The 18,389-nt window shown below is 44.8% G+C and overlaps 1 protein-coding gene across 3 annotated transcripts in view; it reads left to right on the top strand.

Annotated features, from left to right (window-relative positions):
* Positions 1-18,389, top strand: part of LOC119655513 (uncharacterized protein CG3556) — a 306,377-nt gene that overhangs the window by 276,049 nt on the left and 11,939 nt on the right. For all 3 annotated transcript variants that reach the window (XM_038061422.1, XM_038061421.1, XM_038061420.1), the window contains 5 exons: positions 14,137-14,707; positions 14,765-15,542; positions 15,603-15,798; positions 15,870-15,947; positions 16,013-16,095. In XM_038061422.1, coding sequence (XP_037917350.1) covers positions 14,144-14,707; positions 14,765-15,542; positions 15,603-15,798; positions 15,870-15,947; positions 16,013-16,095 — 1,699 coding nt within the window. In that variant the 5' untranslated portion in view covers positions 14,137-14,143. The remainder of the gene's footprint in view (positions 1-14,136; positions 14,708-14,764; positions 15,543-15,602; positions 15,799-15,869; positions 15,948-16,012; positions 16,096-18,389) is intronic.

Genomic DNA, 18,389 nt, shown 5'->3' with positions numbered 1-18,389 from the left:
TGCACTCCGGTGCGCATTGATTTATAGGATGCGAATCATCTTAACCACGTCCTAGCTCTTCCCAATTCTGCTCTGAAGACTGGACACCGCCCCGAGCCCGCAGTGTGGGCAATGTTCTCATCAGACGCGCCACAGTTCTTGCATAGGACGCAGTTTTCCTTTTCATTGCAGGTGTTCGCTTTATGGCCTGACTGGCCGCATTTACGGCATGTTATCTTTCTGTCAGGTCCCCCACAGGTTGCAGATGTGTGCAACCTGTCGGGGACCTGACCTGTTTGTGTGCCCCAAACAGTTGTAACATCTGGTTGGGATGGCTAGGACTCGTATCCTACACACTATCCAACCCATTTCTATTTTCCCGCTGTTTAGAAACTTCCTCGCATATTGCTCGGCAACTTCCACCACAGCGAGTTTTTGGCCTCATGAGTTCGCAAAGGTGATACCTCCTCTTCGCCTGCTTCTTTTGAGCCCTGGAGATCGCATGTGCTTCACAATTGCCGCGCATTTCTTAATAAGCCATTCCTCTTCAGCTTGCGCCAGAGTACCCGACAGGCCTCCCACTCGGCTTATATTCGAAACCATTTGGTTAGTTTCGGCGGTTTCCACTGTGCCTCTTCCGCAATTATAGCACTGCGTGGTACTGTCTAGATTCCTGCGTCCGTTGCAGGTGCCGCATCGCTCTAGCCATTGGCAGACTTCCAGTATCGCCTCTGTGTGAAATATATTGGAAAATCCCGAAAGACTGTATGCGCTGACTCTACAAACAATATTTAATCCGTCGACAAAGAATACTGTGTCATAACCTTACAACTCGTCGCCACTCTTCCATTTTGCCCTGATTGGAAAGCCCACTCCAAAATTCCTCGTAAATTTCGACTTGCGTTTGGTGTTGTCCCTTGGTTATGCCCAAAGTTCCTGAGGTACTTCGTCTAGAATGTTACTATGGCAGTACGGCTTCGTTATCCGCACGCTAAAGCGTATTTAATGTGGAGGAGGTTACGTTTAGCCTCCAATTTAAGCTACGATCCAGGATCGTACCCAGATACTTTACACTGAAGGAAAATGCCAATCTTTGTCCACTGGTGGAAGGAGAAATTTGACTGCTCTCAGGGCAGAGGAGAGGCAGAGGATGAGTTGCCCCTGCCCTGGTACGAAACCATAAGTCGTCTTCATCCCCTTTTTAGGATCTGGGATATTCCTCCTGAAAATTCCCTTCCTTTTTTTTCGGAATAAGAAACCTTATTTCAATCAACATTGACTTTGACATAACGACATCTACTTTTGTAAACTCCTGAATGATCTTTTGACCACTTCAACACTTTAGATCCTCAGAAATCCTTCATACTACGATCACAATACCCAGGAAAGGTAATAGATCGCTGATGATATTTGTCCCTAAAAACCATACCCAATGATACTGAGTTATAGCTGCCAAGTATAAATTTGATATAAACACCATAATTTGCTATTGAAAGTGTTACTCCTGCCGCAGACTTACACATATGTGTACACCCACGAATGTGGGAAGGAGCATCACAATCTACTGGTTTTTCACAATAATTCCTCCTAAGCGTACGAAATAAATGGTTCAGATAAAAGCACGAAACCTTCGCTTAATTTGGAACGCTGCCTCCATCAAAATGAAAGTCCTTACGAGTAAATATAAATATTACTCAGCGTAACAACTGCGCATAATTTGCATAGATGAAGTCCACTCCCCGGAACACATATGAGAATTAACGCAGACTGCACTTGAGTAAATTACAACCAACACAAAATTACTACGAATTCGAGTCCTTCCTAACAAGCGGGAGAGGCATATGCACATGCAATTTAAATTTATGTTTGCCACTAGAAAAACCACTTTCTCGCTCTAATAAATTAGAAGAATAGAACGGCCGTCGATCCAGGCCCCCACTTCTGTTATTTCGGCTGACAACTGGTTAAGAATTCATACAATACAAACACCACGCAATATTTGTTGTATGTCCTTCGAAACTTCGTGTTCACATGTTCACCATGCAAATCCTTGACTACAAACATCCCCCGTATCTATGAGTACGTTCATTAAAAGTGCATGAGCTACTTGCATAATTTCCTTGAGAGCCAGTGAAACTAGTGATACGAGACAGGGAATTCGAGCTAGTTTGAGTCCTTGCAATACCCATGGTTTCTCACAGTCTACTCCCTGCAGAATTTTCATGGAAATCTATTTGACTTCATAAAATTTATTCAATGGAGAGTTTCACAAGGGTGAGATTTCGACAGTTGCATAGCATCTCCCAGTGACCGAAGTTGGTCGCAACCTGTGTAGGTGCGGTGCTGGTGCAGGATATCACTGTGGGTTACGAGGAGCACCTTGTATTCCCAATATGTGTCTTTCCTCCCTGTCTTCCTCTCGATTTGTTTGAGTGTTCGAGATTTAAAATTTGAAATAGTATCTACACACGAGTCCTGGTAAATGCAAGAGATACAAACTGTTATCATTTCTGTAGAAGTACTCAATGTTCTCTTCAGTGGAAAGATAACGTAAATAAGCTTGCTCTGTTCCTCCTTGAATACGAGAGTGCTCTTAAGCGTGCACATCAAGATGGGATCGGCTCTTCCCATAGTCCCTGCCTGAAATACCGTTCTAATATTAGTGGGACGGAACAAGCTGTTGTGCCTGGTTCACCTGCAGTTCCTCTGTTATAGTTAGAGTTGAATCTATTTGACTTTATCCTGGAGGTTGATGCGGGATATTACATTCCCACTCAAAAATTAATTTCCATTTGAATATATCTTTACCGAATGTTTAGATTTTCCATCTTTTAGCTAAATTCTTTCTGGAAAAACAGGACACTGTGAATTTACAAGCAAAGTCTGGAATCTATTGTCTAATGTCGCAGTTTATTTCCTGTCCTCTAATAAAAGACGGTACGAATCGAGTGGTCGAAATCCGTAGAACCTCAAGGTTCATACAAACCACCTCTAACCAAGCTTGGACTGCGAGTTTTACAGAGAAGACCCTGTGATAAACCCCACCATCCGCCAGGTGATCCCTTTTGCTAGTAAGTCATTTGGCTTTACTGTTTTCAGTCGTCCTGTCATATTTGCGATATCTGTCAATTTTCTGACTTCGTTATTTTTATGTGATCGTAATCGTTGGATGTGCTTAATTGCTTGCTCTTTGATGACCTAATTGACCGACTGTATTTTGAGATCCCTATGCAGACCCTCATTACGAATGAACCAGGGAGCATCCACTGGGGTTCTTAGCACTTTGTTTTGGCCTTCCAGTTCTATTCTCTGATACAGCCCTAGAGCTGAATTTTTTTTTTGCTTCCTCAGTATTTTTACCAGTGGTAAGGATAACAGTGTCATCTGCAAATATCGCTATTTTTTGGGCCCAGGACATTGCCCCGAGGTACACCAACTGCATTTTTTTTTCAATTCAAAGTACCTTCTTTAGTATTTCACTACAAATCGGCGCTCGGATACGTAAGGTTTTAGGATCTCAAAGAATTCTTCCAGAAGATCAGTAAGGGGTTATGTAAATAGACGCTTGTGTATCTAAAGGCTGGAAGGTACTTTCTAGATGCTTCGCGAAGAGAACAACCTTATCCTTGCAGATGAACCTAGTTCCCATTTTCCTGTTGTCTGGGTCTTTTTAGATCTTTCGCAACCTTGGACAGTGAATAGCCTGTATCCTTTTGTGCTGTCAGATTTGGGGTATACCTGTTGAAGGACTGGTTTTTATATTTGGTAATTAAGGCCTTGAGCGTGTTTGACTGGAAATTTAAAGTTTTTTTTTATTCCGTTGTGCGGTTTTTGCAGTAGTTTGCGAACTCTACGTTCCTTTGCAATTAGTTCATAAACCTCAGCAGAAGGTTTCTTAACCCGGAGTTCTACATTCAATCTCTAATTACTTTACTTACATTGCAGTAGAGGAAAGAACCAGTCTTTGTTCATTCAACCGCGGTAATGGAACTCGGATACCTACGTCTTAGTGGTCAGTAGCAGTTCCGTCTTAGTTGCATTTATGCCGTGTCCACATCTTACGGCCCACAGGCACTCTTTTCCCAACGCTCCTTCCATGATGTCACTCATAATGGAGTGAAACATGACACCAATATCAACAAGTCATCAGCCTAAGCCACCACCTTTAGCCCGCTTCTGTCCAATAACGTAAAATTCCGTCCATCACTTCACTAACCGGAGAGATGCCGTCACCCTAGGGATTGTCTTTGTTCTCAGCTCTGGTAAAATGGCTACCTCACTGATCCGACTAGATTATCCTGGTTGCTAGCATGGATATTATCCAATGCGTAAGATACCGGCGTGCTGGGAATTAGAAAAAGGCTTTCTCTCCATAATTGTCCATCAGTGGAACTTCAGGACGCACTCTAGGGTCTTCAACACGAAAGAGGTAAAACTGATTGGACGAAACTCCTTTGCGGACTCATGGCTGCGCCTAACCGCTTTCGGTATAAAAACCACTCGTGTGTCTCTCCAAAACTGTGGTACGTATCAGAAAGAGATACAGCGCCGAAAAATCTCGCAGATTACGGCACAACTCTTTCCTGTTGCTTCTATAACATTACTGGCATTATGCCATCTGGGCCCGGAAATTTAGGCGCGAAGAAGCTGTTTATAGTCCATTTGATAGTCTCGCACGGCTGCATACCTTCCAAGCAAAGCCTTGCTCATACTCCTCATCGGTGGCGGAAAAGCGCGTCTGAAAGAGTAACCCCAGGGTTTCACCAAAAGATTCCCTCCAAAAGCCTTCCGAGTTTTTAAGAAAAGATGGGCTTCTATGTCCCTTGGACAGAATCTTACTGATCCTCGCCAATTTGCTAGTACTTTCAACACTCTGTCAGTAGTCCAACCAGGCCCGCTTCTTGGCACCCGACTTGTACTTCTTCAAGCAGTCCTTGCATCGCTGCAAATATTTGCGCCTGTAGCAGATGTTGAAAATCTGCCTGACCAGTCCGCTGAGGCTGGACAGATCTTCATTTCACCACGGTAGCAGTGTCTCTCTGCTATATTTAGCAGTACACGAGGCATTTTCAAAAGCCCTTTCTAAAGCCCCGGCATTTGACTCGAGTTTGTTTGTTGTGACAATTTCACCAATTTGCGAAAACTTCCTCCAGTCGATCCTCCTGGAGTCTCTGAAAGGTTTGAAGACCTCTGCGAGGAGATCTAAACTGAAAAGAATCCAAATATTATCTGAGACGGAACTCTAGTCAGATACTCTCCAATTCCACCTCCACCTCCTCCAAACCGTTGCAGTTCTCCAAACTGAGAAAATAGAAAGTTGGTATATAAGTAACAATAAAAATCAAAAAACAACTCACCTCTTCCGGTGATTTTGGGACTGTCCCAAAGCATATGCCTTGCATTAGTGACACAGTCTATCAACAGTTTGGCCTTCTTTGCGGCTATGATGGACATTACATATTGCAGTTCTTCTGGCAGAGCTGATTGGTCGTGAGTTACGAAGGCCGAGGAAATATACACTTTCCCTACCCCCGACTGTTCCCGTTTGACCGTTTGAGTAGGTCACTGGAACTCTGGTGTGGACACAGAAAAGCATCCAGACTCTTCCTCGCGAAGGTACATGCTATAGGTCTGTCCCGATTAATGTCTCTTACACTTTGGAATAAATTATAATACTTGCTTAGTAGCCGTTTGATGACTCGGTCGCCTCTGATCCATGGCTTTTGTACTAGTGCGACCGCGATGTTTTCCTTTAGGAAGAAGATAAACAGATTAGCCGAGATAGACTTTGAGTGCTGCAGATTTATCTGCCCCCTGCATGATCTGCTTACGTGGGAGCCTCTTCAGTCCCCGTCGGACCTTTACTCTTCATCTACTGGTTTGGCTTTCGCCTGGGTACCACCACGTCGTCCATGAGAATTCTGAGGTTTTCAATGCGCAGGGATTGGATGAGCTTGTCCTTAATTATGCGAGTCTTCGATAATCAAATGCTAGCGACCGGTCTCTTAGGAACCTCGTCCTAGGGAATGATTTTGAGCATTACGCCCTCCCAGAAGACGCTTATCTTAGTGGCGCAAGAACCGAGAAAGTCCCCGGAGAATTGACCTTCGCATGCTATTACATGGAACCCACGGACCGCCTGAGAGAAATTGAAGCATGGGATGAATCCCGTATGTTCGCCCTTGTCGCCCCGGAGATGCTCTGTAACCATCTTCGACAGCCTGGTTTCATCACCGGTCGACACCTCCGGCGCTAGTTTGCTGGTACTGGGAGAATAGTCTGTTTTTTTTATTTTTTTATTTGAGTCCATGTCTTGATCCCACAAGTCTTATTTGAAACAGAAGGAGCCCAAAGTATTCAGAGTTCGCATACTAAAGAGTTCCCACACTAACGACCTATCTCCCCATTGACCTCGCAGCCCTCGGCATATGCTGTTTCAGCTTGGCTTTAGGTCCTATTAGAAACTTTCCCTGCGCAGGGAGGGCGCTCCTTGGGCTATTGCTCGGTTCTACCCCCATCAACTTCGTTTGCCCCTGAAACATGACCGGCTGGCAAACAGATCCTCATGAGTTGAATGAGCCTATATCCAGCCCGGCCCTAAATATCTTGCCCGTCCGAAGATGGTTTCCAGCGGCCATCGCGAGGAGGTCGTGCAGGAACTTGTCGAATTATGTAACCTTAACCGGAAACATAATCAGACCAGGTCCTTGCGATTTTTAAGACATTTTTCATTTAGTTTTTAAGGTTTCGTTGAAAGCAAAACCTTATTCAAGTCGGTTTTCTATCTGTCGGTTTGTTTTTTTTTTTTTGCGGAGATGAAAATCTTGAAAGACCCTGGCCTAGATACTCTAGCGAGTGTAATTTTTACCCACTAGAACCGCCTCCGCTGCGCTTCTGGTTCTTTTAGCTGCTGGTGGATCAGTTTCACCATTGCAGCTACCGCGTCCCATGCTGTATTTGATTGCACCATGCACCTTACCAGATTTTCCACCGTTAAAAGGATATTTCAAGATTTCATCTTGAGCTTTTAAATTTTGAGCAGGAGAAGAAAACGTATTTTTCATCTTCGGCTGCACCTCCACACGTAGAACAATCGAGCGATTCATCGAGACCGAACTCATAGACGTACTTCCTGTACCCACCGTGTCCGGTTAGGAGCTGAGTCAGATCGTGACTCGTCTCATCGTGGTTCCACATAGTCCACATACTTATATCTGGGATAAGCATATGTGTTCACCGGCCATTCTCCGCCTGGTCCCATCCTGTTTACCATGCGCTTAGCTGATATGCAGCTTAAAGCTGTCTGCGATTTTCTCCGATTTTCATCGCCGACGCCACACCGCGTATAAAAGTATAGAGCTGACGACTCTTTGGCACCATTATCATTGCCAGTTTCAGCGTTTTATTAGGGATTCAATAAATGCTGGGGGCTGCCATATCCCGGACCCTTTTTACTGCGTCCAAGACTTTGTCTATGGTTGCTGGAGGGATGTCTTCGGCTCTCATTGGGAAAGTTGTTTCCGGATGTTGTAAAAACCATGTCGAAATTATCTCCCACAATAACCTAGGGCGCATAATAAGAGGGGGGACCTTTTGCCTCTTATTACAGACTTAACCGACTGATACGCTCCTCACCCATGATCACAAAGTGGCTTGAAGCAGAAATTTTTACTTTTCGTGATGGCCACTGCAACTTTTTGTGTGCCTGTTTATATTCGAGATACTTCTGTTCGTAGTCTGCCTGTCTGTCTTCCTTTTTTTCAGATGCATTGGAATGTGGAAAGGTTCAAAACATACCGCAGGCTCCTGCCATACGGTTATGTGAGATTTTTATTCACTAAAACCGCCTCCTTCATTTTCGCTTACCCCGCGAAACTGCCATTTCGGCATTACCTCGCGGGGCAGGATCAGTTACGAACTGCAGCTTCTGTCGTTATTTGTAACTTTCTTCCGAAGCACCTCTCTTCTCAGCAGATTGTGGATCGCCTTCATTAATTTTTTCCACCACCCTCCAAGATGTTTCAGAGACTAGCATGTGGTCCACGATATTCTCGGATGTCAACCGTGCCCAGGCGTCAATTTTCGCCTCCACTCTGTGTGCGGCGAACCGCGGGCAGTTAAAAACAACATACTCCGCATCCTCCGGAATCATCACGCATGTCGGGCAATACGGGGAGTCGTCACGCCCGAAGCGATAAAGGTATGCACGTAACCCTTTGTGTCTGCATAGTTATAGAGTTAGGTGGTAACTGACCTCACCGTGCCTTCGTTTGATCCATTTAAGGACATGATGTGAGTCGACTTGATCCTGACATGAGCAAGGATCGTTACTGGCTGTTGCCGAGTTAAAAACGTTCAGGAACTTTACCTTATGTATCTGAAGCTTGCAAGGGTTTGGTTGATGTATATAATATTAGAAGTGTCGAATCATTAACATGTCAAAGAAGCATTGTTTCTACGTCCTTTCTGTACCCTCTAAGGTCTTTACAACCACAACAGTAGGTACCCCATCTAGCCATCTACATTTGAACCACACAAGGCAAGAGTGCACCTTCAATGCCTGACACATTTTGCTATCTCGTTTGTCAATATTGGGGTTTAACGACATAGGACTCTGAATTAGGAGTTTCATGTTTTCTAGCTTCTGCAATTAGTGCTACTAAAAATCAAAACTGCATCAAAATTCACAAGTAGTACTGTACATCGCTCCCAATTGCATCCAACTCCCCATGCTTCATTACTCTCCCAAACTTTCGCCCTCCCACGATCCTTGCAAAATTGGCTTTTGTCACGTAAACTTTTGTTAATGTTTCCCAACAGCAGTAACTTAATATAACAGCCAAAATGAGGGTGCAATGGCGTTGCACTGAATCCACGATGAATGAATGTGACGTTCACCCCACAGATATCGATAGTGTAAATTTTCGCCTTTAACAGGAAGCACTAATCAGCACACTATTCAGATTTTGTGGATGTGCCCTTGTTTAGGATCCCAAGCAGTCAACCTGCACGGTAGCTTGCACCGCCACGATTTATGGGGGTGGGTCATGTTGCCATAGGGATCTCCTGGCACTCATGTCATGCTATAATATGAACACTACATAAAACCAATGGCGGTGCATGCATCCCTCTAACTTGGCAAAGTCACGAAATAGACGAACAATAGCAAAAGGATATAAAATCAAGTGAATTGTGCAAAATTAATTTGAAATGCACCCACAAAAAGGGTTTTGCGGGCACTCTTTATTGCAGCTTTGTGGATTTGTTAGTTTAAATACTCGGGAATTGACTTTTAGTTTAGTGCTATTTGCGTTTGAGAGGCTCCTGAGATAGAATCAATTATGCATGTGCACGTGTTAGCGGGATGCTGGGAGATAAGTTGGAATTAATTTTGGATGACCACGATGTCGACTCGTCAGGTTTGTTGGGATATCCACGAAGGTGACAACCTTTTAGTGCTCAAAACAAGATTCCGTCTATGTAAATACAAGGAAGTGTTATGGTTGCGGAAAAGAAAACACAAACAACATTAAACTTGATAAAAATTACACCAGACAATTTGGTAAATAAAATAGTTCTTTGACTTCTTTCCTTGTAGCTTCAATACTTAATTCAGTATTATGATAAGCAAACGAATATCTTGCACCAGGCTACACTTTTGCCTATGCTTTAATAAACCATAAAGGGTTCTGTTAAGGTTCTCGGAGAAACAATAAAAAGGGATATTTTCCAGAACATCCAGGATACTATCGCAAGCCGGGTTGCAGTTTAGTTAGTTTAGTTTAGTTTACTGGGGGAAGCTGCAGCTCCGAGCACTCCGACCATTGTTAGACCCATTGTACTATCCCCGTAAATTGTTTATTCAATGGCTTCCCGCCTACGGCGTTCGCAGGCTTCAGCGAATCTGAGAACTTTCTCCAGGGGCAGGGAATGTGCAGATTCTTCATTGAAGAAAACCTTGTCAAGGTGTCTTCGTCTGACATCTGAGGAGGCGGGACAGCTGCACAAAAAGTGCAGGACTGTCTCCTCCTCCTCCTCACATTGGCTGCACATAGCCAAAACCACCACCCCAATCTTTCCCATATGGTAGTTTAAGGAGCAGTGGCCCGTTAAAAGCCCTACTAGGGTTTTCATGTCCCACTTCTTAAGGGACAACAAAAATGCCGCCCTAGTGACCCTAGGCTCTTTCACAAGGATTTTCGCTTGCCGACAAAAGTCCAAATTTCTACACTCCGCTGCGTGAATCCTTGCAATTTCACCCTTCAGAGTAGACTTGATAGTGGATGGCCGGATTCCAAAAACTGGTTTTGGCCCCACCATTGCGAAGCCAGACCATCGGCGAGCCAGTTTGTTAGCCTCCTCATTACCAGCGATGTTAGAGTACCCCGGCAGCCACATCAGGAATGTTTCGTTCAGTCGGCCAAGTTTCAGCAGCACCTGATGACAACTCCACACCAATTGGCGTGATATGTCGTTGCTGTTTAGTGCTGATAAAGCGGCCAGACTGTCGGAACAGATTCGAATGGTGCGACTCCACCATTTTTGACGCAGAATTTCTTCTGCTACCAATAAAATGGGATATATCTCCGCCTCTCCGTCTTCATTTTCCCGAAGGGTCGGGCCAGTTCTATGTTCTGATTCCCCGAGAACACCCCTGCGCCCGATCATGACTGACCCGTCGGTGAACATTATTAAGTCTGTAATCTGAAAAGACTCATGGCCATTCTTCTCTTTCGGTGATTACGACAGTGTATGTCTTTTCAAAGACGAATCTGGAAACCATATGATCGGTCGGGATCAGGGCTACCGGATGTTTGTCAAGAAATTTCCAGATAAACGCATGGCCGTGTGGTATCGAGTCTATATGCGTCATTGACTGTTTTCCGTTTCACCTCCAAATGAATGGAGGGTAAATTTAGGATAGCTTCAAGTGTTGCACTCGGCGTATTACTCATTGCTCCAGTAATACTTAGGCAAGCAAGTCTCTAAATCTGCGTTGCAGCTTCCTGCTGTTAGCAAAGTTCAATCTCGGCCACCAGACGATACATGCATACATCAAAATAGGTTTCATTATGGATGTATACATCTAATGTATCCGTTTAGGTGAAGGTCCCGAGGTCTTACCTATCGCATTCCTACAGCACCAGAGCAATCTGCAGGATTTGTGGTATTTTTCCTGGATATGGTGCTTCCACGTTAACTTGAAATCGAAATGTACTCCTAAATATTTGACTGTTTGTGCCAGCTGGATTTCCGCCCCCTCCAAAAATAGGTAGCGTATAGCTGCCCTACCTGACGTTCCTAGTGAACATTACTTGTCCAGTCTTCCTAGCGTTCACCGTGAGCCCATTGCGGAGGCACCAACTGTGGATTTCATGCCGAGTTGCATTTAAGCGGCAAATGCCTGCGCGAAGTCTTTTTTGTCCTCCAGGAGCCACAGCAGGGTATCCATTACCAAGAGCCATAACATTGGAGAGATGGAACCTTCTTAACATCGGGTTCGGGAACACCGATAGTGAGAAAAGTTCCCGGCCTGTCAGTTCTCTCTCCTGTTTTGCTGCCTAACAGCATCCAGATTGAAATGTTTAGGTTATTCTACACCAAGTTGTTCCAGAACCCCAGCACTATTCCGCTCTTCTTTTGGAAGCTAGAGGAAGCACTTTTTAACGATGGTAGCTCAGAGACCCTTTTCATGGTTAGTCGCGCAGCCTCCGACACATCGATGTGGGAGAAGCAGTACTGCCTGAGCCACTCGTTCGTGTCTTCGTCGGCGAAGTTTACCCGTAACATTTTACGGTATACACTTGCCGACTCAAAGCAAAGCTTAATGCCTTGCGAGGATGCAGTCCTAACAGCTAGGAAGAGTTTCCTCCTAAGGTATTCGCACTGAATAGTATCGTAACCGAATGAATTAGAATCATCATACAGGTCCCATCCATTGGCTTCGATAACCTTGACTACAAATGAAGGCCTAGCCGTTGCCGGCCGAGTCCTCTTTGCTACCTTTTGTGTCGAAAAGTTGGGATCGTTCGAGGACCGCTGCCGCTTCGGTTTCACCTTAGCGAAGGCTGTTTGCTGTCCGTGGACAGGTGCTTACCCTTGGGTGAGACTTTAGCCTTAGCAGGTAGCGCCGATTGGAGCCTGAAATCAGGAGTGCTGACAGAAAAGGCCTGCTTCGGCTCGTCCGTTAAGGACTTGGTCCCAATTAGATTGGTTCCCACCTGAGTAAGTGGAGAATCTGAGTCTAGACTCTCCTCCCGTTGATGAAATGAATTCCTGGATTCAAGGCCCCCTAAGCCGGAAAAGCGTGACGGCTGGCCCGAAGTAATGTGTCAAATGGTTCCAGACTGGCTCCCTGATGACGAGAAGGTGTTTGATTGGTAGTCCAGCGGGGTCTCGTTGCGGAAGTACAACAATCTGTACGTAAATGCAATCACTTACTTATTCTTCGTCCATCTCACACCATAAGAATCCCTTCAAAAGGCAATTCTCAATCCGTACAAAGGTCTCCTGAGATGTTCCTACGTATCTTCTTCATAAAAGCTTTGAATGCAGTACCTCGTGGATACGAGATCATTCGAGTCACAGTTTCCTGTAACGTTTGCAGATGCTTTTCCATATAGTTCGCTTAAAATTACTTCAGATATCCCAATATCCTCCTGTTGACCCGACCTGCCTCTTACCTTTGACAAGGTCCTCTTAATCGGAGGCAAAACAACCACAAGGTCTCAATATTCTAGTTTCACCAGTACATTGGTTTCCTGCTTGGCAACTAGGGTTGAATCACTTTGCTTTAGCTACATGTCGGAACAGCAATCTCGCCCTCTCCACTGCGATTCCCGCTGACTGAACTTCTGCTCCCGGTCCCCTACTAAGGCACAATATTCTCGATAACTACTCCTTTCTTGCATTTGATCTTGGGTGGGTCAGTAAAAAATCTTAAAAGGTGAATAAGTAATACAGCGTTTACTGAAGCTACATTACCTCTTCACTCCGCCCCCTCCTTAACATAGAGCAGTCCATAAAATACTGCTGATCTCAAAACTGCTAATGCGGAGTCCAGAAAGCGTTTTTGAATGCTTCTTGATAGGCTGACTGGTTTTTCTCCTTTACAGTTCCACGGCTAGATCCCTAAGTCACGCACTATGCCGGTTTTTAGCCACATAATCAATTGTCTTGCAATATTTTGACCTTCAGATCATAATTCACGTCCTAATTATGGGCATAGCTCGGCCCTAACCTCCAAAAAGGTCGTTGTCGATTGTTATCTTAAAAGACCGAGCCGCTTTCAATGTCCAGCCCCTCTATGAATTGAAGCAAAATTAGTACAAGGAAACAAATTCTAAGCGAACCTACGGGGCTTGAAATAATGTCGGCCGACGAAGTCGTCGATCAGAAGGCAAAAGTGGCAGCACACAAATCCCGTAATGACCGACGAGTAGGTCACTTTAGAGCTACCTGGCGCAGAAAAGCGGAGGAGACATACAGGCTTCTCGAGAAGTCCTGGATAAAACTGAAGTACATTTTGGAGGTCAATGACTAGCATTTATGCATATATTGATTGCTTTGTACTAGTACATCAATATCTGCTAAAAGCTGTTAAAAGAAGGTATACTAGCTTCACAAAATGCAATCCAAAATAGTCACTTCATCAAGGAACCTTGCGGTACTCCCACAGCAGTATCCGATACCTTTCGTCTTCAATCAATGCAATACCTGGACTCATCTTCTAGACAACTCATATGTATGGTCTACTCTTCAAACTGGGTTTCAAATTTGTTTCCCTCTTCCTACACTTAAACAACTGACCACATCCCGACTTCACTGCGACTTCAAAATTCTAACAACATCGTATCCCTCCGGGGCTATGACTGTAATCTTCATTCCCTAGAAGATCTATAATGGAGCTAGCGATGCGTGCTAACCATGGTAAAAGAACTTCAATAATTCAATCGTCACATCTCATGTCAGACGGACCCTGCTGCCTCAAATGGAAGTACGGCATATTTTCGTTACGTATATAGAGGTAGGCGTTAACTTCTCTACACCAAATGCATACTGGGGCCTTCCCTACTTATCATCATCATTTTCATATTTTTATTGCATCTTCAAGTTTGAAATTTTATTCAACCCTTAAACGTTTTTTTTCTGTTCCAGATACAAAATGGCTGTGCTTAATTCAAAACATCACCCCATCCTGCTAGTATTCTGCAATGTACTTTTCATTGCATCCTTTGCACTTGCCGAAACCTCCACTCACTCAACACTTTCGCAAACATCATCAGAGGTCGCTTCACCCGCTACAGTTCCAGCAGTTCACACAAAGACCACACAATCGAGAAAACATTACTTACCTGCGGAAGCGACAGATATCCCATCGCACACCATACAACACCACGATACATCTGTGATATCCAGCGATTCAACCTCTACTTTAGCGAACAATGGAGGTAATGGAGCCTATCCTACGTCAGCATCATCAGCGGTAGTGGTTTCATCACAACCACCAGGAGCAGGTGCCCCCATTACAGTTTCAACACAATCGACTACGACAAGTATTCTGTTGCCTGAAAGTGATAATGAAGGCGAACATGAAATTATGGGTTCCGCTGGACCTGATAAAAGGGAACTGGAAGGTATTCAGCGAGCCCTGGATTGGCTCAAAGAAAAGCGAGCTCCGGATTATGGTTGGGGAAATGACACGCACATGGTTATATTAGCGAAAGAAGTAATTCGCGAAAACTTCAGTTTAATCCTAACATTTTAAGCGTTACCGTCTTTTCAGCTTTCTGGAGCTCGTGACCCTACCGATGCTGATGATCACCTACAAATTATCCAAGAACTTGAAGATATGCTTTCAGTGAAAGTAATGGAAATCGAAATCCTTTCCATGCTTGACCGACATCACGCCCTCCCAAAACCATTGAACTTAGACAAACTAGCTAGATATGTCCTGGCCTTGGGATCCCTTTGTAAGGACCCGAAACGCTTCTATGGTCATGACCTAGTTGTAACTTTACAACACCATGAACCTGTTCAAGATAACGAGTTCGCTTTGACCACCTTAGCGGCATGTAGTTCTGCCGCACACGTCCGTAAACGACAAATAAGACGCCTTTTAGATATAGCCAGCGGTGTGACTGACCAGAGCGTCGATACTATTGCAATGGTTATCCTAGCTCTCCGATGCATCGTTACCGATCACAGACATCGTCACCTGCAACACTTCGTCCGAAGGCCAGCTCGAGGTTTGGCAAGTCTTCAAGATCCTAAAGGCAGTTTTGGATCCCTTCGCAGTACAGCATTGGCAATGCAAGCACTCCAGGACCTTGAACGAGATCCGGCTGGTACTTGGAATCGATCAGCTGCATCAAAATGGATCTTGGACCGTCAGCGACCAGACGGAGGATGGGCTGAGGAGCCTATTCAAGATGGAGCTGATCCTAATGTTGGAGTTGGTTTGACAGCTGATATAATCCTCGCGTTGGGCTGGAAAGGACTTGGCGCTGTGAGAGCATTACAATGTGATCATGTTGTTCGGGAAAGTAGTGATATTCAGTCAGGTAAGACAAGATATTTTTGGAAAGCGTGCTCAGTTGTTATTGTCTATCTTGCTTTTTCAGAAAACGGAGATCAAAAACTTGCAGTACCATTCGGACTTACTTCGTCAGCGGAAGAATCAGATGCGAAAAACGTATCATACACATACACTCTATGGGTGGGAACAAATGTAACAGAAGCCATATCACTATCGTTAATCTCACAAAGGAATACTAGTTTCTATAGGGCTATGGCGCAAGCTGCTGAAATCGATCCAAGGTGAGTATCCGCATGCCTGCTCTACCTGGTTCATTGTCAAATTTATTAATAACTTTATTGCTCTTTTGTAGATTTGCCTTCGAAGCAAGAGTGTGGCCAAATGGACATTATGTTCATACATTAGCCGGCAAAAAGGAGGAACCCAGGGGGTATGATCCATTGACAACATATAGATGCCCAAGAGTTTTATTTTGAATTTATTCCCTTGTTCCAGGTACAATTATTGGCTGCTCTACAGATTACCAGAATTGCCTGATCCTAATAATCCACCAGGAAATCAGTTAATTGCACCTGTTGGTAAGTATTTTCTTTCAAAAAGCCCCGCTCAAGATCCACTATGCTACCTGGTTTGAACAAGATGGAAAATCATGCTGATAACAATGCATGAACACAATTAATTCAAATAGAATAACCAAATGTGAAATGCAGAGACAACTTTCCGGGGGGAACCCTGGAAGCCTCCTCTCGTGGAAAGAAGGTTGAACGTATTTACTGCCCTTCTAAATCAATGGAGGCAGTTGATGGGAAATCGTAGAATTATTTTTGATTGTTGAAAACAAAACCTTAATAAACTATGTTTACTGTCTGCCTTTTTTTTGAGTGGGTGATAGTAGCACCTCTCCTAAAGCTCCTCTAGGTTCTTCCTTTGTGCAACAGATCGTGTAAAGTGGCAGAATACATGCTCTGAGTTCTCTAGTATTCCATCGCAATTTGGACAATCGGGTGAAGTATCCTGTCTAAATCTACACAAGTACTAGTGATATCCTCTGTGCCCCCATAATAAACTGGGTAAGATTATAATTAATTTCACCGTGCCGTCTTCCCAACCACTCCTTGATGGCAAGAATGAACCTATATGTCCACCAACTCTCACCCCCCGCTCCCCCCCCCCCCCTAACGGCAGGACACAACCTTAGGGATGTCCTTCGATAAACTGCACTCAGTTCATGAGCATTAACTGAGATTTGCAATGCCATCCTCCAAACTGGGTCTGCATAGAGAAAGATCGAGCTTACCACCCTGGCTAAAAGCAACCTAGAACGTCATACCGCTGCCTTCCCACGTTCTAACGATCATCCTTTCTAGTGTCATACCTGCAGCAGATGCACTCCACGTGTTGCTTATAACTGAGATTCGCGTCAATCATCACTCCAACGTATTTGGTGGTTGGCTTGTGTGTGTGTGTGTGTGTGTGTGTGGTGGGGAGAAGCTACAGCTTCTGAGCACTCAGGCCGTGGTGGCCCATTGTACTCGCGTCCCCCGTCTAACGGAATATTCCGGATTCGTTAACGTATCGTAGGATTTCCGTTAGTGGATGTGATGCTACCCGTCGTAATTGGAGAACATCGGCACCAAAGATTTGATGCCTGATGCGTCCATAGGCGGGGCATTCACATAGGAAATGCTCCGTGGATTCCGCTTCCTCATTACAGGAGGGACACGTATCACCTTCGGTAATTCCTATTCTGAACATATGCCCAGCTAGTGAATTATGGCATGTCAGAATGCCCACAATACACCTGCAAGTCCTCCTGCTTTTCGACAGGATAAACTTTGCGGTACGTATGTTGGGTTCTGGCAGGAAAAGTTTGGTGTGTCGAGCAGCATTAAGGCTCTGCCACCTGTCATTATGGGAAACTTGTTCCCAGTTTTTGAAAACAGATTTAGCCAATGCTACTGATACCCCAATTGCTGGCTCCGGTCCCGGCATAGGGGAGATTGACCCCTCTTTCGCTAAAGCGTCCGAGGTTTCATTTCCTTCTATGCCGCAGTGACCAGGTACCCAGAGTAGTTCCACCGTATTGAATCTAGACATAGAATTCAAACGGTTTCTGCATTCCTGAACGATTTTCGAGGTGATCAAAGGACTGCTCAATGCCCTCAGTGCAGCTTGACTGTCACTGCAGATTGCGATGCGCCTGCCCTTCAACCGCTCGTCAGTCACCCAGTTTGCCACCCTTAGGATCGCATAAACTTCGGCTTGAAAAACCGTTGCATGTTGTCCCAAAGGAAAAGCCCACTTCTCGTTTTTATTCGAGAGGTAGACTCCGGCTCCAGAACCCTCTTCTGTTTTTGAGCCATCGGTGTAGAAGACTTCCGTATATCCCGCCACGCATTCCTCTGGGTCTTCCCAGTCCTCTCTATGCTTCAGGGTAACTACATATCTTCTACCAAACAGATGTATGGGGACACGAGAATCGGAAGGCATTGTAAGACCTGGATTCAGTCCTCCCAGTAACTCTTCCAACGCTCTGTGCCCCACATCCGTTGTTTTCCTATAGATCTAATCGAATTAGCCTATGAGCTGCTCTTATTGCAGTGCTTTGAATAAATATATCCAGGGGCTGCAAATTGAGTAGTGCATTCAGAGCTGCGCCGGATGTCGTGCTCATGGCACCAGTGATACCCAGACAAACAGTTCTTTGCAGTGTAGCTAGTTTACGGTGAAAACCTTTTTGTCTCACTTTAACCCACCACACTACGGATGCATATACGAACATCGGCCTAATGATGGCAACGTATATCCACATTACCACATGAGGCCTGAGTCCCCATGTCGAGGCAAAGGTCCGTCTGCACAGCCCATAAGC

The sequence above is a fragment of the Hermetia illucens genome, chromosome 4 (assembly GCF_905115235.1).
Source record: "Hermetia illucens chromosome 4, iHerIll2.2.curated.20191125, whole genome shotgun sequence".
In the NCBI taxonomy this organism is placed as follows: Eukaryota; Metazoa; Arthropoda; class Insecta; order Diptera; family Stratiomyidae; genus Hermetia; species Hermetia illucens.
This window is presented reverse-complemented; position numbering and strand designations above follow the sequence as displayed.